At 40.2% G+C, this 23,867-nt stretch overlaps 1 protein-coding gene across 1 annotated transcript in view; it reads right to left on the bottom strand.

Moving 5' to 3' along the window:
* Positions 1-4,348: 4,348 nt before the first annotated feature.
* LOC133554155 (uncharacterized) overlaps positions 4,349-23,867 on the bottom strand; it is a 21,708-nt gene continuing 2,189 nt past the window's right edge. Inside the window, exons 2-6 of the mRNA XM_061902589.1 lie at positions 14,700-14,917; positions 12,468-12,639; positions 12,309-12,407; positions 11,761-12,241; positions 4,349-11,506 (exon numbers count right to left, since the gene is read on the bottom strand). Coding sequence (XP_061758573.1) covers positions 10,575-11,506; positions 11,761-12,241; positions 12,309-12,407; positions 12,468-12,639; positions 14,700-14,917 — 1,902 coding nt within the window. The 3' untranslated portion in view covers positions 4,349-10,574. The remainder of the gene's footprint in view (positions 11,507-11,760; positions 12,242-12,308; positions 12,408-12,467; positions 12,640-14,699; positions 14,918-23,867) is intronic.

The raw sequence follows: 23,867 nt of genomic DNA, 5'->3' as shown, positions 1-23,867 counted from the left end.
AAGCAGCCGGAACACGCTCCAGTATAAATGCTGTTCATGATTATTACATATTGTTTTTCCTGTGATAATTTTTATCTTGAATATAATTTTTCCTTTAAAATATTTAAATTTTATGTTGTTTTTTTCCAGAGCCAAGCACTCATTAAATTGGTTTGAATTCATTTTAAAACAACTTTTTCAAGGTTTGGGCCATTTAAAATCTATTTTTGAGTGCACATATCTTAGAAATTATGTCTCGGATTCAAACACCCAGTTGTTGTTGTTGTTTAAAAACACAGCAGACAGGATTTTACAGTAAAAAAAAACCTCTCTTATTAGAATTTTATCATAAAAATGTACGGTGGTTTTTACTTTAAATGAAAAAAAAAACTGCAGCGGTGAGATTTTTTCGGTAAAATTCCGTGTTTCTCCAATAAAATCTAAGATTTTTGTTTTTATATGCAAACAAATAAAAAAAACAGTGTATTATTGTAAACGGGAAAAAAATGCACATTTGTTGTAATTTTGCAGTCAAACTCACATTATGTCTGCTTGTCAAAATGTATTTCCGTACTTTTCGGTACTTTTTGATACTTTTCTAAATAAGGGGGACCACAAAAAATGTCATCATTGTCTTTATTGTAAGAAAAAAATGTTAGTGTGGATGAAACAAATGTTTATTATTGTCATTTAGTCCTTCAATAAACATACTAGACAACTTGTCTTTTAGTAAACAAACAAAGACTCCTAATTAGTCTGCAGTAACATATTGTGTCATTTATACACCTATTATTTTATACACATTACGAGGGACAAACTGTAAAAATAGATTATTCATCATGTTGTTCATTTACTGTTAATATCTGCTTACTTTCTGTTTTAACATGTTCTATCTACACTTCTGTTAAAATGTAATAATCACTTATTCTTCTCTTCTTTGATACTTGACATTGGTTTTGGGTGATACCACACATTTAGGTATCGATCCGATACCAAAAAGTTACAGGATCATACAATAAAATATGATACCTGATAAACCAATAATAATATGGTAAAAAAAATACTGATGTAAAGGGTAGGTGTCGTTCTGTTCTCTCTTTAAACATGTTCTATCTACACTTCTGTTCAAATGTAATAATCACTTATTCTTCTCTTCTTTGATACTTGACATCAGTTTGGGATGATACCACACATTTAGGTATGGATCCGATACCAAGTAGTTACAGGATCATACATTGGTCATATTCAAAGTCCTCATGTGTCCAGGGACTTATTTACTGACTTTATAAACACAACAGAAAATATTGTGTGACGATGAAAAATATCGATGTAATCATAGTAGTATCGATTATTGTACATGGTATCATTACAGTGGATGTCAGGTGTAGAGCTACCCATGGCGTTTGTTTACATTGTGACGGCGGTGAGCTATTGTATCCTCCTACGTTGTGTAGTGAAGCATGTTTAGCTATTCCTCATCCTCCAGTGATAATAATACTTGTAAGAAATGTACTTTATTTGTCGCCATGGAGGCCAGGATTAGTGATTTAGAAGTAGCTAAAACGCTGCGCATGGACTTTAGCCGCTAGCTAACTAGCGATGTCTTAAAGCAGCTCTTCCTGAGGGAGTTTCAGTGTTATAACTTCACCTTTATCCTTACTTTTTACACCAAAATGCGTCCATTCTTGCTTTTCCGTCTGCACACTGTGACTGCTTGTAAGTACTCTGTGTGTGTGCGCTGCCGAACATGCTCCTCTGCTCGTAAAACCAGCAATGTCATGACGTGGTGGACCGGTACTTTTTAGGAGGCGGTATAGTACCGAATATGATTGGTGGCGACTTGTGCAAGGTGTACCCCGCCTACCGCCTGAATGCAGCTGAGATCCTGAAAGGGACAACCGGTATAAAATGGATGGATGGATGATTCCTTAGTATAATGGTACTATACTAGTACCGTTATACTATACAACAGAGGTCACCAACATTTTTAAAAAACAAGAGCTACTTCTTGGGTACTGATTAATGCCAAGGGCTACCAGTTTGATACACACTTAAATAAATTGACAGAAATAGCCAATTTGCTCTATTTACCTTTAATAAATAAATCGATACATATTAAAAAAATGGGTTCCGCTGACATTTTTTTTCCTCTTGTGGACGGTTTTTTGTAGAGAATAAATGATGAAAAAAACACTTAATTGAAAAGTTTAAAAGAGGAGAAAACAGGGAAAAAAATTAAAATTAAATTATAAAACATAGTTTATCTTCAATTTCGACTTTTTAAAATTCATAATTCAACGGGAAAAAAAGAAGAGAAAAACTAGCTAATTCGAATCTTTTTGAAAAAATTATTTATGGAACATTATTAGTCATTTTTCCTTATTAAAATTAATTTTAGAATTTTGATGACATGTTTTAAATATGTTAAAATCCAATCTGCACTTTGTTAGAATATATAACCAATTGGACCAAACTATATTTTTAACAAAGACAAATCATTATTTCTTCTAGATTTTTCCAGAACAAAAATTTGAAAAGAAATTCAAAAGACTTTTAAATTTGATTCTACACATTTTCTAGATTTGCCAGAATAATTCTTTTGAATTTCAATCATAATAAGTTTGTAGAAATATTTCACAAATATTTTTCGTCGAAAAAACAGAAGCTAAAATGAAGAATTAAATTAAAATGTATGTGAGTGTGAATGTTGTCTGTCTATCTGTGTTGGCCCTGCGATGAGGTGGCGACTTGTCCAGGGTGTACCCCGCCTTCCGCCCGATTGTAGCTGAGATAGGCGCCAGCGCCCCCCGCCACCCCGAAAGGGAATAAGCGGTAGAAAATGGATGGATGGATGGCATTCCTTACAATAAAAAAAAATAATTTACTTAAACATTGATTTAAATTAATGTGAATTATATTTATATAGCGCTTTTCTCAAGTGACTCAAAGCGCTTTTACATAGTGCCACCCGATATCTAAGTTACATTTAAACCAGTGTGGGTGGCACTGGGAGCAGGTGGGTAAAGTGTCTTGCCCAAGGACACAACGGCAGTGACTAGGATGGCACAAGCGGGAATCGAACCTGCAACCCTCAAGTTGCTGGCACGACCACTCTACCAACCGAGCTATGCCGCCCCTATTAATTTAAATATAATTCACATTTAAATTAATAGGAAAGAAGAAGAAGGAATTTAAAAGGTAAAAAGGTGTTTAAAAATCCTGATATCATTTTTAAAGTTGTATTTTTTTCTCTCAAATTGTCTTTCCGAAAGTTATAAGAAGCAAAGTAAAAAAAATGAATTTATTTAAACAAGTGAAGACCAAGTCTTTAAAATATTTTTGGATTTTCAAATTCTATTTGAGTTTTGTCTCTATTAGAATTAAAAATGTCCAGCAAAGCAGGACCAGCTTGCTAGTAAATTAAAAAAAAAAAAAAATAGAGGCAGCTCACTGGTAAGTGCTGCTATTTGAGCTATTTTTAGAACAGGCCAGCGGGCGACTCATCTGGTGCCCGCGGGCACCGCCTTGGTGACCCCTGCTTTACAACAACTTTAGTCGTGACCATTTAATGAAGATTTGCCAGCATGTTCTCCACACAGCACAGAAGTTGGAAAAAATAAAAAAATAAATGAATAAATGTTAAGCGCATTTGTATTTAAAAAAAAAAAAAAACAGAATGTGGCCCAAAAAAATCATGTCTGTGTCTCACTCAGGAGGTCAAACGTTTCCTGAGTGCTGTTGAAGGGAAAGTTGCTCCCGACAATCAAACTAACGAGCTGCCTCCTGATTGGACGAGCGATAGCTTATTGCTCACTCTCAACACAAACGTCACCTGGTAAGGAACATCCTCCCGTACGTACGTATATATATATATTATATCTATATTATATATATAAAAATAATTACCAAATATAGGAGATTGTCCACAAACCAAAGTAACACATCTTTGGCGACTAAATCCTACAAAGCTCTGAGCTGACAAGACGCCCATAAAAGGTCATCGACACTTCCTTGCAGAGAGTTCTCCTCATCCTCTCTTTTCACTTCTATTTCTGACACAAACATTTGTACTAATTGGACTAATTAATGTTGTACTAATTGGACTAATTAACGTTGTGCTAATTGGACTAATTAACTTTGTACTAATTGGACTAATTAACGTTGTGCTAATTGGACTAATTAACTTTGTACTAATTGACCACATGACCTGTGTGCAGCCAAACATGATTTGCTCTCGTCACTCTTATTTTACTCAAGGCTGAAATATGCTCTCGCTGGCTCCTCCCCCTTTTAATTTTTGGGAGGCGCACCTTTTACCACCTGTGTGAAGTTTAACCCCCCCCCCCCCCCACCACCACCATCATGGCCAACAACTTTGTGCTAAACTAGAATAGTCCGAAAAAATATATATATATTTGCAGTTTGGGGAGATTTAGACGTGTCAATAACACATTAAAACAACCATAATAATTATACAACATATTTTAGACGGTTAGGACAAGTCTGGGGAGATTTTGGCACGGTTGGGGGACTGGTTATGAATAATAACACGTTAATAACATGTTAATAACGTAACAACTATAAAATGTTGACATTACAACTGTAACAGTTTGACAAAAACAATTTCAGCACAAATGATTGTGACATGTTTTGGGCAGATTTTAGACAAGGTTGGGGGCTGGTTGTGAATAATAACACATCAATAACATTTTAATAACATGTTAATAACATAACAACTATAAAACAATGATTTAAAAACTATGATGGACATAAAAGTCTTGCAGCACAAATAATTGTGACATGTTTTGGGGAGATTTAGACATGGTTGGGGGGGCTGGTTGTGAATAATAACACATTAATAACATTTTAATAACATGTTAATAACATAACAACTATAAAACAATGATTTAAAAACTATGATGGACATAAAAGTCTTGCAGCACAAATGATTGTGACATGTTTTGGGGAGATTTAGACATGGTTGGGGGGGCTGGTTGTGAATAATAACACATTAATAACATGTTAATAACATAACAACTATAAAACAATGATTTAAAAACTATCTTATGCATAAAAGTCTTGCAGCACAAATGATTGTGACATGTTTTGGGGAGATTTAGACATGGTTGGGGGGCTTGTTATGAACAATAACATGTTAATAACATAACAACTATAAAACAATGATTTAAAACTTTGATAGGCATAAAGGTCTTGCAGCACAAATGATTGTGACACGTTTTGGGGAGATTTAGACATGGTTGGGGGGCTTGTTATGAATAATAACACGTTAACATGTTAATAACATAACAACTATAAAACAATGATTTAAAAACTATGATAGGCATAAAAGTTTTGCAGCACAAATGATTGTGACACGTTTTGGGGAGATTTAGACATGGTTGGGGGGGCTGGTTGTGAATAATAACACATTAATAACATGTTAATAACATAACAACTATAAAACAATGATTTAAAAACTATGATAGGCATAAAAGTTTTGCAGCACAAATGATTGTGACATGTTTTGGGCAGATTTAGACAAGGTTGGGGGGCTGGTTGTGAATAATGACACGTCAATAACATTTTAATTACATGTTAATAACATAACAACTATAAAACAATGATTTAAAAACTATGATAGGCATAAAAGTTTTGCAGCACAAATGATTGTGACATGTTTTGGGGAGATTTAGACATGGTTGGGGGGGGGCTGGTTGTGAATAATTACACATTAATAACATGTTAATAACATAACAACTATAAAACAATGATTTAAAAACTATGATAGGCATAAAAGTCTTGCAGCACAAATGATTGTGACATGTTTTGGGGAGATTTAGACATGGTTGGGGGGGCTGGTTGTGAATAATAACACATTAATAACATGTTAATAACATAACAACTATAAAACAATGGTTTAAATCTATGATAGGCATAAAAGTCTTGCAGCGCAAATGATTGTGACACGTTTTGGGGAGATTTAGACATGGTCGGGGGGGGCTTGTTATGAATAATAACATGTTAATAATATGTTAATAACATAACAACTATAAAACAAAGATTGAAAAACTATGATGGACATAAAAGTCTTGCAGCACAAATGATTGTGACACGTTTTGGGCAGATTTAGACAAGGTGGGGGGAGGGCTGGTTATGAATAATGACACGTTAACAACATGTTAATAACATGTTGATAACATAACAACTATAAAAGAATAATTTGAAAACTATAATAGACATAAAAGTCTCGCAGCACAAATTATTGTGACAAGTTTGGGGGGATTTAGACAAGGTTGGGGGTTTGTTATGAACAATTACACATTAATAACATGTTAATAACACGCTAATAATATGTTAACAACATAACAACTATATAACAATGATTTAAAAAGTAAAATAGACATAAAAGTCTTGCGGCAAAAATGATTGTGACACGTTTTGGGCAGATTTAGACAAGGTTGGGGGTTTGTTATGAATAATAACACGTTAATAACATGTTAATAACGTAACAACTATAAAATGTTGACATTACAACTGTAACAGTTTGACAAAAACAATTTCAGCACAAATGATTGTGACAAGTTTGGGCAGATTTTAGACAAGGTGGGGGGCTGGTTATGAATAATGACACGCCAATAACCTGTTAATAACATGTTAATAACATGTTAGTAACATAACAACTGTATAACAATGATTTAAAAAGTAAAATAAACATAAAAGTATTGCGGCACAAATGATTGTGACACGTTTTGGGCAGATTTAGACAAGGTGGGGGGCTGGTTGTGAATAATGACACGTCAATAACCTGTTAATAACATGTTAGTAACATAACAACTGTATAACAATGATTTAAAAAGTAAAATAAACATAAAAGTATTGCGGCACAAATGATTGTGACACGTTTTGGACAGATTTAGACATGGTTGGGGGGGGGCTGGATGTGAATAATAACACATTAATAATATTTCAATAACATGTTAATAACATAACAACTATAAAACAATGATTTAAAAACTATGATAGGCATAAAAGTCTTGCAGCACAAATGATTGTGACATGTTTTGGGGAGATTTAGACATGGTTGGGGGCTTGTTAAGAATAATAACACATTAATAACATGTTAATAACATAACAACTATAAAACAAAGATAGAAAACTATGACAGACATAAAAGTCTTGCAGCACAAATTATTGTGACAAGTTTGGGGAGATTTAGACATGGTTGGGGGGCTTGTTATGAACAATAACACATTAATAACATGTTAATAACACGCTAATAACATGTTAACAACATAACTATATAACAATGATTTAAAAAGTAAAATAGACATAAAAGTCTTGCGGCAAAAATGATTGTGACACGTTTATGGCAGATTTAGACAAGGTTGGGGTTTGTTATGAATAATAACACGTTCATAACATGTTAATAACATGTTAATAACGTAACAACTATAAAATGTTGACATTACAACTGTAACAGTTTGACAAAAATAATTTCAGCACAAATGATTGGGACAAGTTTTGGCAGATTTTAGACAAGGTGGGGGGCTGGTTATGAGTAATGACACGTCAATAACCTGTTAATAACATGTTAATAACATGTTAGTAACATAACAACTGTATAACAATGATTTAAAAAGTAAAATAAACATAAAAGTATTGCGGCACAAATGATTGTGACACGTTTTGGGCAGATTTTGACATGGTTGGGGGGGCTGGTTGTGAATAATAACACATTAATAACATTTGAATAACATGTTAATAACATAACAACTATAAAACAATGATTTAAAAACTATGATAGGCATAAAAGTCTTGCAGCACAAATGATTGTGACACGTTTTGGGGAGATTTAGACATGGTTGGGGGGCTTGTTATGAATAATAACACGTTAATAACATGTTAATAACATAACAACTATAAAACAATGATTGAAAAACTATGATGGACATAAAAGTCTTGCAGCACAAATGATTGTGACACGTTTTGGGCAGATTTAGACAAGGTGGGGGGAGGGCTGGTTATGAATAATAACACGTTAATAACATGTTAATAACATGTTGATAACATAACAACTATAAAAGAATAATTTGAAAACTATAATAGACATAAAAGTCTCGCAGCACAAATAATTGTGAAAAGTTTGGGGAGATTTAGACGAGGTTGGGGGTTTGTTATGAACAATAACACATTAATAACATGTTAATAACACGCTAATAATATGTTAACAACATAACAACTATATAACAATGATTTAAAAAGTAAAATAGACATAAAAGTCTTGCGGCAAAAATGATTGTGACAAGTTTTGGGGAGATTTAGACAAGGTTGGGGGTTTGTTATGAATAATAACACGTTAATAACATGTTAATAACGTAACAACTATAAAATGTTGACATTACAACTGTAACAGTTTGACTAAAACAATTTCAGCACAAATGATTGTGACAAGTTTGGGCAGATTTAGACAAGGTGGGGGGGCTGGTTATGAATAATGACACGTCAATAACCTGTTAATAACATGTTAATAACATGTTAGTAACATAACAACTGTATAACAATGATTTAAAAAGTATAATAAACATAAAAGTATTGCGGCACAAATGATTGTGACACGTTTTGGGCAGATTTAGACATGGTTGGGGGGGCTGGTTGTGAATAATAACACATTAATAACATTTTAATAACATGTTAATAACATAACAACTATAAAACAATGATTTAAAAACTATGATAGGCATAAAAGTCTTGCAGCACAATTTATTGTGACATGTTTTGGGCAGATTTTGACAAGGTTGGGGGTTTGTTATGAATAATAACACGTTATTAACATAACAACTATAAAACAAAGATTGAAAAACTATGATGGACATAAAAGTCTTGCAGCACAAATGATTGTGACACGTTTTGGGCAGATTTAGACAAGGTGGGGGGAGGGCTGGTTATGAATAATAACACGTTAACAACATGTTAATAACATGTTGATAACATAACAACTATAAAAGAATAATTTGAAAACTATAATAGACATAAAAGTCTCGCAGCACAAATTATTGTGACAAGTTTGGGGGGATTTAGACAAGGTTGGGGGTTTGTTATGAACAATTACACATTAATAACATGTTAATAACACGCTAATAATATGTTAACAACATAACAACTATATAACAATGATTTAAAAAGTAAAATAGACATAAAAGTCTTGCGGCAAAAATGATTGTGACAAGTTTTGGGGAGATTTAGACAAGGTTGGGGGTTTGTTATGAATAATAACACGTTAGTAACATGTTAATAACATAACAACTATAAAACAAAGATTAAATAACTATGATTGACATAAAAGTCTTGCAGCACAAATGATTGTGATGCGTTTTGGGGAGATTTTGACAAGGTGGGAGGGGCTGGTTATGTGTAATAACACATTGATAACATGTTAATAACACATTAACATGTTAATAACATAACAACTATAAATCAATGGTTTAAAAACCATAATAGACATAAAAGTCTCGCAGCAAAAAGTATTGTGACACATTTGGGGAGACTTAGACAAGTTTGGGGGGCTGGTTATGAACAATGACACATTAAGTAATAACACGCTAATAACATGTTAATAACACAACAACTTTATAACAATGATTTAAAAAGTAAAATAGACATAAAAGTCTTGCGGCACAAATGATTGTGACACGTTTTGGGGAGATTTAGACAAGGTTGGGGGGCTTGTTATGAACAATAACATGTTAATAACATGTTAATAACATAACTATAAAAAAAATTAAAACTGTAATAGACATAAAAGTCTTGCAGCACAAATGAATGTGACACCTTTTGGGGCGGTTTAGACATTGTTGGGGGCTGTTATGAATAATAACATGTTAATAACATAAAACTACAATAGTTAGACATAAAAATAATGAATGTGACAAGTTAGGGGAGATTTTGACTAAGGTACTGGTTATGAATCATAAAATTGTTATCAAATAAAAACTATGCTAGCACGCTAACATTTAAAGTGCTAGCTTTTTGAGCTAATTTTGCAGCCGTTGTTCACAACTCCTACCCACAGGAAGCTAACGCGGTCTACAAAAGGAAAACACTGCCCCCTAGCGTTCACGCCATGCAAGAGCACATTTCAGCCCCAACGCTTGTCTTAGTTAGCATGCTTGGGACTGGACTGTTGCTGAGAACTCTGTGTAAGAAAGGGGACCTGAAGGTGTTCCCAGGTGCTGCTGCAGGGTCAGTCTGGCTTGGTTTCGAAGTGTCCTAAGATGTTCAACTAGCCCCGGTCTGGTCCCCATAGCCCCAACAACTTGGGAGAAGCTTAGATGTTTGTCACACTCCGATGGGAAGGGAACCTTGTCATGTTTAGAAACCTCAGGCCAAAGTAAACCTCCAACATTGCAGACTTATCAGCGCTAAAGGCCTCTTTAAGTGTCTACTTTTGGTTCTATAGCTCCTTAAATAACACGGGCGGTCCCCAGAAGGCGTATTGCTTGATTCTCAAACTTCCCTTGATTTGCTTCCAAAACCCAACAAAGAATCCAACTGTTGAACCAACTGGACCTTTTGGTACTGAAGATGACCCCAAACCCTCAGACGGTAGTGACCGATAGCAGAGGGCTGGGACAGAGTTGGTTGTCGGCCTCTACTCTGGTCCCGTGAGTCAGGAGTTCCTCCACCGTGATCCAATCATCGAGTAGCTTGTTGTTCCTCAGCCGGTTCTGCTTCCTGTGACTCAGTTCCAGAACCATCTGGGAAGACAGCGACCCCTGACCCACGCTTGCTGCCTCCTCACACCAACGACGCTCTCTGTGTTGCCGCGACAACGCCAGGTGACGTCTCCTCTCGGTGCGGTTCCAGTACCTGCCGGCCCACGGCCCGTCCTCCCCTTCGTGGTCCCCTGGTCTCCCAGTGTCACCCCGCATCTCCTCGTCCGTGGTGACTTCGCTTCTCTCCCGTGCCAGCCGGTAAGCCCGGGCGCGGAGCAGCTGGTTCCTCACTGACTTCTGATTGGACTGTCGGGAGCGTGAGGAAAGGGGAGAGCGGGGGCTAATATGAGCCCCTAGTGTGCTGTAAAAAGGGCCAGAAGAACCTTTTTGGATGCTGGTTCGATTTCCCAGAGTCTGAAAACCGCGCCAGTCTGACGGCACGCGAGGAAGCAACTCGTGACTCCTCAGATCTTCCTGCCTGCTGCAGCCCCCGCTCTGCAAGGCCCTGTTTGTGTTTTGGTGACCAGTCAGTGCGTCTATGCTGAGGTGAACAGAAGGCGGACAACTCGTGGGATAACTGGCCCGGCTCCTAGGACCCGGTGTGCTGCTGGCTGGACGTGGTTGGTTGCTAAGGACCTGCTTCCTCGCAGTGTTCACTTCCATTTCTACAGGGTGGCTGGCCCGGCGATGCTGCTGGACCTCACTCAGATCCATTAGTGTTCGACTTCTTCCTGGTGCCTCGATAGTACCGCCCCCTCTTCCTTGACGCTGCTCCAACCATAGCGCCCGGCGCTGGCAGGGCTCTGTGCGGCAACCTGGGTGCAGACAAAAGTCGTCAGCCGCTTCTGGTCGCACAAAAAGAAGAACCACTGGGTGTTCATAACCAGCTTTGAGGAACAATATTGGTAAGGTTCGATTCAATTTGGCATGTTTTTTTTGGGGGGGAATGTTTTGAACCAAGGGGAATGGAACTGAAGCTGAAGCTCTTGGAACCACCAAAGAAAATGGACAAAAAGTAGTGTAGTGCCAACAAACAGACTCAATGGACCTCCATGACCGGTTTACTCACCAGAAGAGGGCGAAGGTGGCGAGTGGGTACGAGGCAGAGTGGGACTCCTCTCAGCTCGGTGGAAGTGCACCGTGGTGGTAGTGCTGTTGCCCACCGTGCAGCGGGACGACTGCGGCGCTCCGGCCTGGCTCATTGGTGTGGTCTCAGGGATGGACTCCAGATCCCAGCGTCCCCTATGCTCCCGGGGGGAGTGACCCGAGCGCAGGTGGTAAGCGTTTCTTTGGATCTTATGGAAACATCTGTGCTCGCCGGTGCTGACACTGTGGAAGCCCGAGTCGCTGGGTTCCGAGGAGATGAGCGACTCGGAGGAGGAGGAGGATCCTTGTGAGGAGGCGGTGTTGCCGGGTAGCGATGACATGGCGTCCGTCTCGGCTTCGGAAAGCGCCACGCGGTGATGCGGGCTGTCTGGGCCACATCCCAGGCCGCTGTCCAGCTCGCTGAGGGGAAGGTAGCCCAGGGGACGCCATTGGGGCCGGTAAGACTGGAAGGAAAACCACTTATTTACGAGCCGCTCTGTGAAATCCATGTTCTACAATGAGAAGCACTACCTGCTCGGAATAACTCTTGTGCTCCTCCGATTCCTCCGAGTTGCAGCATCCGAGGAGGCAGCTCTCTGAGTTGGGCTGATACGCTGACATTTCCGGAACCTGACCAAACACAATTTTGAAATCATAACACGAAAAACTGCGGTGGCATCAGTCGCTCACCTGGCTGTCCAGACGGTCCAGGTGGTCCAAACTGTAGGAGACACTCGGTAGGTAGTTGGAACCATGGCTGGTGGGATCCCTGGACAGGTAGCCATTGGTTCGATAGCCATCAGGTGACACCAGGGCGTTGTTGGCGGCGTATACATTGGACGCTGAGTTGTCATAAAAGTGTCTGGAAGGACGAAAGCCACTGGTTAGCAGCATCAACTGCACTAGAAAGTCCACATGAATGTTTGTGGTCTTCATTTCTTTGTCCTCTTGGTCATGATTGGCCTGTTAGTATGAAAATATCCACAAGGGACTACAATATTGGCCGACAGCACCAGCCTAACTTTGTCTCGATTTTGACCTTAAACGTGAAGTCGGGGTGTGGAGTGTTTCTAGTTTGGTGGCAGGGGATCGCATCTCTGCTTTTTACAGATAATGTGGTCTCGTTGGCTTTGTCAGGCCGGGACCTTCAGCGGTTTGCAGCCGAGGGTGAAGCTACTGGGTTGAGGATCAGCACCTCCAAATCCGAGACCGTGGTGGACATTCATTTAGGTCCCAAAACTTTTAACGGCCATACGTTATGCACATGTGAGAATTGTAGAGAGCCACATAGAGCTTGGGTGACCCTTGTTGGTGAATGACCGACCACGAGAGATTTTCATCACACTTCAACATCTCCAACATGTCAATGCTAGGTCAGCGTTCTTAATTGCCTTACCCAAGTGAATAAGTATATGGAAAGTAAGAAGTCCCGATGCTAGTGTGTTGCTAAATGTTTATATTCTACATTACCCAGAAGGCTTAGCGCTGGAGAAAGAAAGCAGAATTGGGTCTGGTCTACGCGGGAAGACGGGCAATAACAAGGTTTACTTGTTGTTGTTCCTGCTTGGTCTGGGGAAGAAAGGACTTTGGATAAGACGGTTGACAGAGGACGGAGGAGTTCGAGTACCTCGGAGTCTTGTTCACGAGTGAGGGAAGAGTGGTTTGTTAGGATCGACAGGCGAATCTTTAGTAATGCGGACGCTGTATCGATCCGTTGTGGTGAAGAAGGAGCTGAGCCAGAAGGCAAAGCTCTCAATTTACCGGTCGATCTACGTTCCCATCCTCACCTATGGTCATGAGCTTTGGGTTCTGACCGAAAGGACAAAATCACGGGTACAAGCGGCCCAAATGAGTTTCCTCTGCCGGCTGGCGGGTCTCTCCCTTAGAGATAGGGTGAGGAGCTCTGCCATCCGGGAGGAGCTCAAAGTAAAGCCGCTGCTTAGCGCTGGAGAAAGAAAGCAGAATTGGGTCTGGTCTACGCGGGAAGACGGGCATTAACAAGTTTTACTTGTTGTTGTTCCTGCTTGATCTGGGGAAGAAAGGACTTTGGATAAGACGGTTGACAGAGGACGGAGGAGTTCAAGTACCTCGGAGTCTTGTTCACGAGTGAGGGAAGAGTGGTTTGTTAGGATCGACAGGCGAATCTTTAGTAATGCGGACGCTGTATCGATCCGTTGTGGTGAAGAAGGAACTGAGCCGGAAGGCAAAGCTCTCAATTTACCGGTCGATCTACGTTCTCATCCTCACCTATGGTCATGAGCTTTGGGTTCTGACCGAAAGGACAAAATCACGGGTACAAGCGGCCCAAATGAGTTTCCTCTGCCGGCTGGCGGATCTCTCCCTTACAGATAGGGTGAGGAGCTCTGCCATCCGGGAGGAGCTCAAAGTAAAGCTGCTGCTTAGCGCTGGAGAAAGAAAGCAGAATTGGGTTTGGTCTACGCGGGAAGACGGGCATTAACAAGTTTTACTTGTTGTTGTTCCTGCTTGGTCTGGGGAAGAAAGGACTTTGGATAAGACGGTTGACAGAGGACGGAGGAGTTCGAGTACCTCGGAGTCTTGTTCACGAGTGAGGGAAGAGTGGTTTGTTAGGATCGACAGGCGAATCTTTAGTAATGCGGACGCTGTATCGATCCGTTGTGGTGAAGAAGGAACTGAGCTGGAAGGCAAAGCTCTCAATTTACCGGTCGATCTACATTCTCATCCTCACCTATGGTCATGAGCTTTGGGTTCTGACCGAAAGGACAAAATCACGGGTACAAGCGGCCCAAATGAGTTTCCTCTGCCGGCTGGCGGGGCTCTCCCTTACGGATAGGGTGAGGAGCTCAAAGTAAAGCCGCTGCTCAGGTGGTTCGGGTATCTGGTCAGGATGCCAACCGAACGCCACACTCAAACGGTGGCGACCTGCACGACCCCCTCACCTACCCGCCGTTGTAGCCCGCCGCCCGGCTGTCCTCGGCCTCCATCAGTCCCATGGCCCTCAGGGCCTCCCAGTGTCTCTCCGAGGGGGTCCTGTTGTGTTCCACCCGTCGCCGGCGGTGGCTCCGCCCCCTCCGGCCCTCGCCCTGTGTGCCGACGGGCTGGCCGTACTGGTCCACGAAGCGCTGCTCCTCCCGGTGCCTGTGGCGCGAAGGTTGGTGAGCCTGCAGAAACGATATATGACAACATGCCGTGAGGACATTTTGTCTAATTAGAGCAGGGGTAGGGAACCTATGGCTCTAGAGCCAGATGTGGCTCTTTTGATGACTGCATCTGGCTCTCAGACAAATCTAGGCCGACATTGCTTAACGCGATAATTATGAATAATTTCGCTGGTAATCACAGTACTAAAAAATAATGCCCATCCATCCATCCATTTTCTACCGCTTATTCCCTTTCGGGGTCGCGGGGGGCGCTGGCGCCTATCTCAGCTACAATCGGGCGGAAGGCGAGGTACACCCTGGACAAGTCGCCACCTCATCGCAGGGCCAACACAGATAGACATTCTCATGCATTTATATCCATCCATCCGTTTTCTACCGCACCTGTTCAAGAAGTCGCATTAATGGTAAGAAGTATTTTATGTCACGATGGGGGGGCGGGGGGGTGTAGCTTGCTGCGGGGTCGTTCTCCCAGGAAGGCAGACGGACTCCTCGGGACATGGCATTTAGGTAAAAACATGATTTAATTTTAACTAAAAAAATATACAAACAAATATCGCTCACAGCGGAGGCACAACTTGGGGCTAAAGAACAAAGCTAACGCATAAACAGACTAAGAACATAAATCAAAGAAAACTTACTTGGCATGGCATGAGGTAAGAAACTATGGCAAGGCATGAAACATGTCAGCACAGGGCGACTGACTGGCAAAGACGAGCTTAAATAGTGCCTCTGATTAGCGAGCATTTTGTCCACCAGAGACAGGTGGACAAAATGAGTAACCAAGGAAACCAGACAAGGGAGTGGAAAAAAAACAGGAACTTAAAGAGTCCAAAGGACAAACAGCACTTGGCCAAACAAAAACATGATCAACAGACATGACATTTTATTTTATTATTGGCTAGCTTCAGAATAACAATGTTATTAAAAAGAATAAGAGACTTATTATACTCTAAAAATGTTGGTCTTACTTAAAAATGCACGCATTTAGTTGTATTCAGTGTTAAAAAATATGGAAATACATTTTGAAATATTTGGCTTTCGTGTCTCTCTCAGCCAAAAAGGTTCCCGACCCCTGGTTTAGAGGAAGGAATAATGACCTTGGCGGGGATAAAGTTCAACAACGGTACTTTTTTCTTGGAAAAAAACAATGAGTCACGACTTAAACTAAGCCTTCAACACACAAAAGCAGGAAAAAAGACACAGTGACGAGACGATGACATCATGCAAACTCAAGAAGGAGGAGAGGATTGGTGTGGCGGGTAGAGGGTTGTCCCCACGCCAATATTTTGATACCGGTACCAAAATGTATTTAGATACTTTTCCATACTTTTCTAAATAAAGGGCACCACAAAAAATATAATTATTGACTTGATTTAACAAAAAATTTTAGTGTACATGTAAAACATGTTTATTATTGTCATTTAGTCCTTCAATAAAATGTTGAAAATACTAGACAACTTGTATGTTAGTAAACAAAGACTCGTAATTAGTCTGCAGTAACATTTTGTGTCATTTATACACCTATTTTTTTCTACACACTTTGAGGGACAAACTGTAAAAATGGATTATCAATCCACTTGTTCATTTACTGTTAATATCTGCTTATTTTCTGTTTTTACACATTCTATCTACACTTTTGTTCAAATGTAATAATCACTTATTCTTCTCTTCTTTGATACTTGACATTAGTTTTGGGTGATACCACACATTTAGGTATCGATCTGATACCAAGTAGTTACAGGATCATACAATAAAATATACTGTAATACCCCATAAACCAATACTGATGAAGAAATACTGATGTAAAGGGTAGGTGTCGCGCTGTTTTCTGTTTTAACATGTTCTATCTACACTTCTGTTCGAATGTAATAATCACTTGTTCTTCTCTTCTTTGATACTTGACATTAGTTTTGGGTGATACCACACATTTAGGTATCGATCTGATACCAAGTAGTTACAGGATCATACAATAAAATATACTGTAACACCTCATAAACAAATACTGATGTAAAAGGTAGGTGTCGCGCTGGTTTCTGTTTTATCATGTTCTATCTGCACTTCTGTTCAAATGTAATAATCACTTATTCTTCTCTTCTTTGATACTTGACATTAGTTTTGGATGATACCACACATTTAGGTATGGATCCGATACCAAGTAGTTACAGGATCATACAATAAAATATACTGTAATACCCCATAAACCAATACTGATGAAGAAGTACCGATATAAAGGGTAGGTGTCGCGCTGGTTTCTGTTTTAACGTGTTCTATCTACACTTCTGTTCAAATGTAATAATCACTTATTCTTCTCTTCTTTGATACTTGACATTAGTTTTGGACGATACCACACATTTAGGTATGGATCCGATACCAAGTCGTTACAGGATTATACAATGAAATATACTGTAATACCCCATAAACCAATACTGATGAAGAAATACTGATGTAAAGGGTAGGTGTCGCGCTGGTTTCTGTTGTAACATGTTCTATCTACACTTCTGTTCAAATGTAATAATCACTTATTCTTCTCTTCTTTGATACTTGACATTAGTTTTGGATGATACCACACATTTAGGTATGGATCCGATACCAAGTAGTTACAGGATCATACAATAAAATATACTGTAATACCCCATAAACCAATACTGATGAAGAAATACTGATGTAAAGGGTAGGTGTCGCGCTGGTTTCTGTTGTAACATGTTCTATCTACACTTCTGTTCGAATGTAATAATCCCTTATTCTTCTCTTCTTTGATACTTGACATTAGTTTTGGGTGATACCACACATTTAGGTATCGATCTGATACCAAGTCGTTACAGGATCATACAATAAAATATACTGTAATACCTCATAAACCAATACTGATGAAGAAATACTGATGTAAAGGGTAGGTGTCGCGCTGGTTTCTGTTGTAACATGTTCTATCTACACTTCTGTTCGAATGTAATAATCACTTATTCTTCTCTTCTTTGATACTTGACATTAGTTTTGGATGATACCACACATTTAGGTATCGATTTGATACCAAGTAGTTACAGGATCATACATTGGTCGTATTCAAAGTCCTCATGTGTCCGGGGACATATTTACTGACTTTATAAACATGATATGAATTTGTGATGCTAAAAAATATCAATGTTATCATAGTAGTATCGACTATTGTACTTGGTATCATTACAGTGGATGTCAGGTGTAGATCTACCCATGGCGTTTGTTCACATTGTGACGGCGGTGAGCTATTGTATCCTCCTACGCTGTGTAGTGAAGCATGTTCACCAAAAATGATTCCCGAGCGCGGCCACTGCTGCTGCTCACTGCTCCCCTCACCTCCCCGGGGGTTAAACACGTTGATGGGTCAAATGCAGAGGACAATCATTGGTAGTTTAACTTTAACCTAGCTATTCCTCGTCCTCCAGTGATAATGATACATGGAAGAAACTCACTTTATTCGTCGCCATGGAGGCCAGGATTAGTGATATAGAAGTAGCTAAAACACTGTGGATGGACGTTAGCCGCCAGCGAGCTAACCGTGTAATTAAGCAGCTCTTCCTGTTTCAGTGTTAGAACTTCACCTTTATCTTTACTTTTTACACCAACATGCGTCCATTCGCGGTTGTCTGCTTGTAAGTACTCTGTGTGTGTGCGCTGCCGAACACGCTCCTCTGCTGGTAAAACCGGCAATGTCATGACGTGGTGGACCGGTACTTTTTAGGAGGCGGTATAGTACCGAAAATGATTGGTGGCGACTTGTGCAAGGTGTACCCCGCCTACCGCCTGAATGCAGCTGAGATCCTGAAAGGGACAACCGGTATAAAATGGATGGATGGATGATTCCTTAGTATAATGGTACTATACTAGTACCGTTATACTATACAACAGAGGTCACCAACATTTTTAAAAAACAAGAGCTACTTCTTGGGTACTGATTAATGCCAAGGGCTACCAGTTTGATACACACTTAAATAAATTGACAGAAATAGCCAATTTGCTCTATTTACCTTTAATAAATAAATCGATACATATTAAAAAAATGGGTTCCGCTGACATTTTTTTTCCTTTTGTGGAAGGTTTTTTGTAGAGAATAAATGATGAAAAAAAACACTTAATAGAACAGTTTAAAAGAGGAGAAAACAGGGAAAAAAATTAAAATTAAATTTTAAAACATAGTTTATCTTCAATTTCGACTTTTTATCATTCAAAATTCAACGGGGAAAAAAAGAAGAGAAGAACTAGCTAATTCGAATCTTTTTGAAAATATGATTTATGGAACATTATTAGTCATTTTTCCTGATTAAGATTAATTTTAGTATTTTGATGACATGTTTTAAATAGGTTAAAATCCAATCTGCACTTTTGTTAGACTATATAACAAATTGGACCAAGCTATATTTCTAACAAAGACAAATCATTATTTCTTCTAGATTTTTCCAGAACAAAAATTTGAAAAGAAATTCAAAAGACTTTGAAATTTGATTCTACAGATTTTCTAGATTTGCCAGATTAATTATTTTGATTAAAACCGGCATTGTCATGACATGACGACATTGCGCTGTTAAGGCAGTTTAAAAAAACACCAAAAGGGGGGCGGGGACCGGTGCTTTTTTAGAGGCAGTATAGTACCGGATATGATTCTAGTTGAAGTGAAATTTGCTGCAAAAAAAAAAGCGGAGTGTCTTCCTCCGGAATAGTGAAGTTTAAAATGAGCACATGGGGGCGGGGGGGTTGTGAGAAAAAAAAAAAAGTGGGGCGCTTGATTTGCTCGCCCTGTAACCGCCTCCACAGCCCAGTGATCTCATTGCAGCCCTTTTTTTTTTAGCTGTATTGTTATCGCATTTCTGGATATGACTTCATAATTCTTCGCATCGGCCAGTGTCAGTTTGCGCTCTGACGAGAATGAGGCAGCCAATTAAGCCAATTAATCTTTTTGTTTTGTGATTGTGTGATGTTTTTTTTGCCTGGACCCCAGGTGTAGACTAATGGGATCCTTAATAAACTAACAAAGCCAATGTTGTGGCTGACGGACAACCTGAGCTCAAGCAGGGACACAAACGTCTCCTCCTGGGCCGAGGGACACGGCGAGGGGACTCGAAGAAGAAAACCAGAACCGATGCCAGATTTCACGCGTAGTGATGCACCTGCCCGGTTGCCGGGGGCGACCAGATACGCACGCACGCCGTCTGCGTCACGGGCCTCTTCGTCCACATCGAGGAAGCCTTCGTTTCGGCCACGCCGGCGTTACCGCGGCGACGGCTCGGCGTTTAAACACGGCAAAAAAAAAAAGAAAAAAAGTCGAGCGATGCTAACGAGGAGGTTGGCGGGATGCGGGCCAGCAGACCTCGTTAACGTCGTTAACGTGAACGCTCGCCCGGTCTGGGCCTGGAGGTGCACGTGCATGAGGGGCCGTTAGGGACATTATTCAGAATTACCTCTTGGCCCTAGTGTGTGAATGTGAGTGTGAATGTTGTCTGTCTATCTGTGTTGGCCCTGCGATGAGGTGGCGACTTGTCCAGGGTGTACCCTGCCTTCCGCCCGATTGTAGCTGAGATAGGCGCCAGCGCCCCCCGCGACCCCGAAAAGGAAGAAGCGGTAGAAAATGGATGGATGGACCTCTTACATACACTACTGAAATGCTCTCACCCTAACGGCCCCTCATACACACACACACACACGCACACACACGCACACACACACACACACACACACACACACACACAAGAGCAAGTACGTGGCGATGCTCCACTCCCCGGAGAAGAAAGTCGCGCTCCAATGCACTTTGACATTAACACAAACTGATTTGAGTCTCGCTTTGTCCTCTTTGGCTTTCACTGATTTGTTAACACACACACACACACACACACACACACACACAAACACACACACACTCGGTCAAGCACATGACACTTACATCACATGTCATTTTCCTACCCTGTTGCAAGGCTACTTTGCCGGTGCGTTAACGACCATTTTCCTTTTTGAAATGGATTAAAAAAAAGCCAAAAGCAGCGAAGTTGTCAGGTTGTGTAAATGCTAAATAAAAAGAGACCACAACAAATCCTTTTCAACTTACATTCAATTGAATAGACTGCGAAGACAAGATATTTCATCTTCGCACTGAGAAACTCGGTTATTTTTTTTGCAAATATTAGCTCATTTGGAGTTTAATGCCTGTAACATGTTTCCAAAAAGCTGGCACAAGTGGCAAAAAAGACTGAGAAAACTTATTTTGAACATGCCACATGTGAAACAGGCTAATTGGGAACAGGTCATTGGGTATAAAAGAAGCTTCCATGAAATGCTCACTCGTTCACAAACAAGGAGGGGGCGAGGGTCACCACTTTGTCGACGAATGCCCGAGCAAATTGTTGAAGAACAACATTTCTCAACAAGGAATTTAGGGATTTCACCATCTAGACTCCGTAATATCATCAAAAGGTTGAGAGAATGTGGAGAAATCACTGCACGTAAGCCATGCTATTACGCACCTTCCATCCCTGCATCAAAAAGCCACATCGGTGTGTAAAGGATATCACCACATGGGCTCAGGACCACTTCGGAAAACCACTGTCAGTAACTACAGTTGGTCGCTACATCTGCAAGTGCAAGTCAAAACTCTACTGTGCAATGCCATAGTGGTTTATCAACAACACCCAGAAACGCTTAACTGGGCCCGAGCTCATCTAAGATGGACTGATGCAAAGTGGAAAAGTGTCCTGTGGTCTACATTTCAAATTGTTTTTGGAAACCGTGCACCAAAGAGGAAAAAGAACCATCCGGCCTATTTTAGGGTGAAAGTGTTGTAGGCAGCATGTGTGATGGTATGGGGGTGTATTAGTGATTGTTCTAGGGTGAAAGTGTCCTAGGCAGCATGTGTGATGGTATGGGGGTGTATTAGTGATTGTTCTAGGGTGAAAGTGTTGTAGGCAGCATGTGTGATGGTATGGGGGTGTATTAGTGATTGTTCTAGGGTGAAAGTGTTGTAGGCAGCATGTGTGATGGTATGGGGGTGTATTAGTGATTGTTGTAGGGTGAAAGTGTTGTAAGCAGCATGTGTGATGGTATGGGGGTGTATTAGTGATTGTTCTAGGGTGAAAGTGTTGTAGGCAGCATGTGTGATGGTATGGGGGTGTATTAGTGATTGTTCTAGGGTGAAAGTGTTGTAGGCAGCATGTGTGATGGTATGGGGGTGTATTAGTGATTGTTCTAGGGTGAAAGTGTTCTAGGCAGCATGTGTGATGGTATGGGGGTGTATTAGTGATTGTTCTAGGGTGAAAGTGTACTATGCAGCATGTGTGATGGTATGGGGGGTGTATTAGTGGCCAAGGCATGGCTAACTTACACATCTGTGAAGGCACCATTCATGCTGAAAGGTACATACAGCTTTTGGAGCAACATATGTTGTTATCATGGACGCCCCTGCTTATTTCAGCAAGACAATGCCAAGCCAGGTGTTACAACAGCGTGGCTTCATAGTAAAAGAGTGCGGGTACTAGACTAGCCTGCCTGTAGTTTAGACCTGTCTCCCATTGAAAATGTGTGAAGGCTAAAATATGAGGCAGGAGACTGTTGAACAACTTAAGCAAGAATGGGAAAGAATTCCACTTAAAAAATGTCTCCTCAGTTCCCAAACCTGCGCTGAGTGTTGTTCAAAGGAAAGGCCATGTAACACACTGGTAAAAATGCCTTTTTTGCAATGTATTGCTGCCTTTACATTCTAAGTTAGTGGTAATTTGCAAAAATAATAAGAGTTTCTGAATGTGAACGTTAATGATCTTGTCTTTGCAGTCTATTCAATTGATTGATTTGTTGTAGTCTCTTTTTATTTAGCATTTACACAACCTGACAACTTCACTGCTTTTGGGCTTTTGTAGAAACAAAATGTGATTTCCGTGGTTTGACTGTCCTTCTGAAGCTGCAGTTCGACCCTGGGACAGAAAAAAGGTGTCCTCTGATTGGAGGATAATGAAAGGCTTAAAACATTGCGTGAATCTGTGATTGTGCATGAATGTGTGTTTGTGCATGAATATGCGATTGTGCATGAATGTGTGTTTGTTCATGAATGTGCGATTGTGCATGAATGTGTGAATGTGCATGAATGTGTGTTTGTGCATGAATGTGTGATTGTGCATGAATGTGTGATTGTGCATGAATGTGTGATTGTGCGCTTGTGCATGAATGTGTGTTTGTGCATGAATGTGCGATTGTGCATGAATGTGTGATTGTCCATGAATGTGTGAATGTGCATGAATGTGTGATTGTGCATGAATGTGTGATTGTGCGATTGTGCATGAATGTGTGAATGTGCATGAATGTGTGAATGTGCATGAATGTGTGTTTGTGCATGAATGTGTGATTGTGCATGAATGTGTGATTGTGCATGAATGTGTGATTGTGCGATTGTGCATGAATGTGTGAATGTGGATGAATGTGTGATTGTGCATGAATGTGTGTTTGTGCATGAATGTGTGAATGTGCATGAATGTGTGTTTGTGCATGAATGTGCGATTGTGCATAAATGTGTGATTGTGCATGAATGTGTGATTGTGCATAAATGTGTGATTGTGCATGAATGTGTGATTGTGCATGAATATGATTGTGCATGAATGTGTGATTGTGCATGAATGTGTGATTGTGCATGAATGTGTGATTGTGCGATTGTGCATGAATGTGTGATTGTGCATAAATGTGTGATTGTGCATAAATGTGTGATTGTGCAGGAATGTGTGATTGTGCATAAATGTGTGAATGTGCTTGAATGTGCGATTGTGCATGAATGAGTGTTTGTGCATGAATGTGCGATTGTGCATGAATGTGTAAATGTGCATGAATGTGTGATAGTGCATGAATGTGCGATTCTGCATGAATGTGTGTTTGTACATGAATGTGCGATTGTGCATGAATGTGTGAATGTGCATGAATGTGCGATTGTGCATGAATGTGTGATTGTGCA

Source organism: Nerophis ophidion, linkage group LG06, assembly GCF_033978795.1.
Source record: "Nerophis ophidion isolate RoL-2023_Sa linkage group LG06, RoL_Noph_v1.0, whole genome shotgun sequence".
NCBI classification, from domain to species: domain Eukaryota; kingdom Metazoa; phylum Chordata; class Actinopteri; order Syngnathiformes; family Syngnathidae; genus Nerophis; species Nerophis ophidion.
The sequence above is the reverse complement of the archived record's forward strand: the minus strand, read 5'-3'. Positions and strand labels throughout refer to the sequence as shown.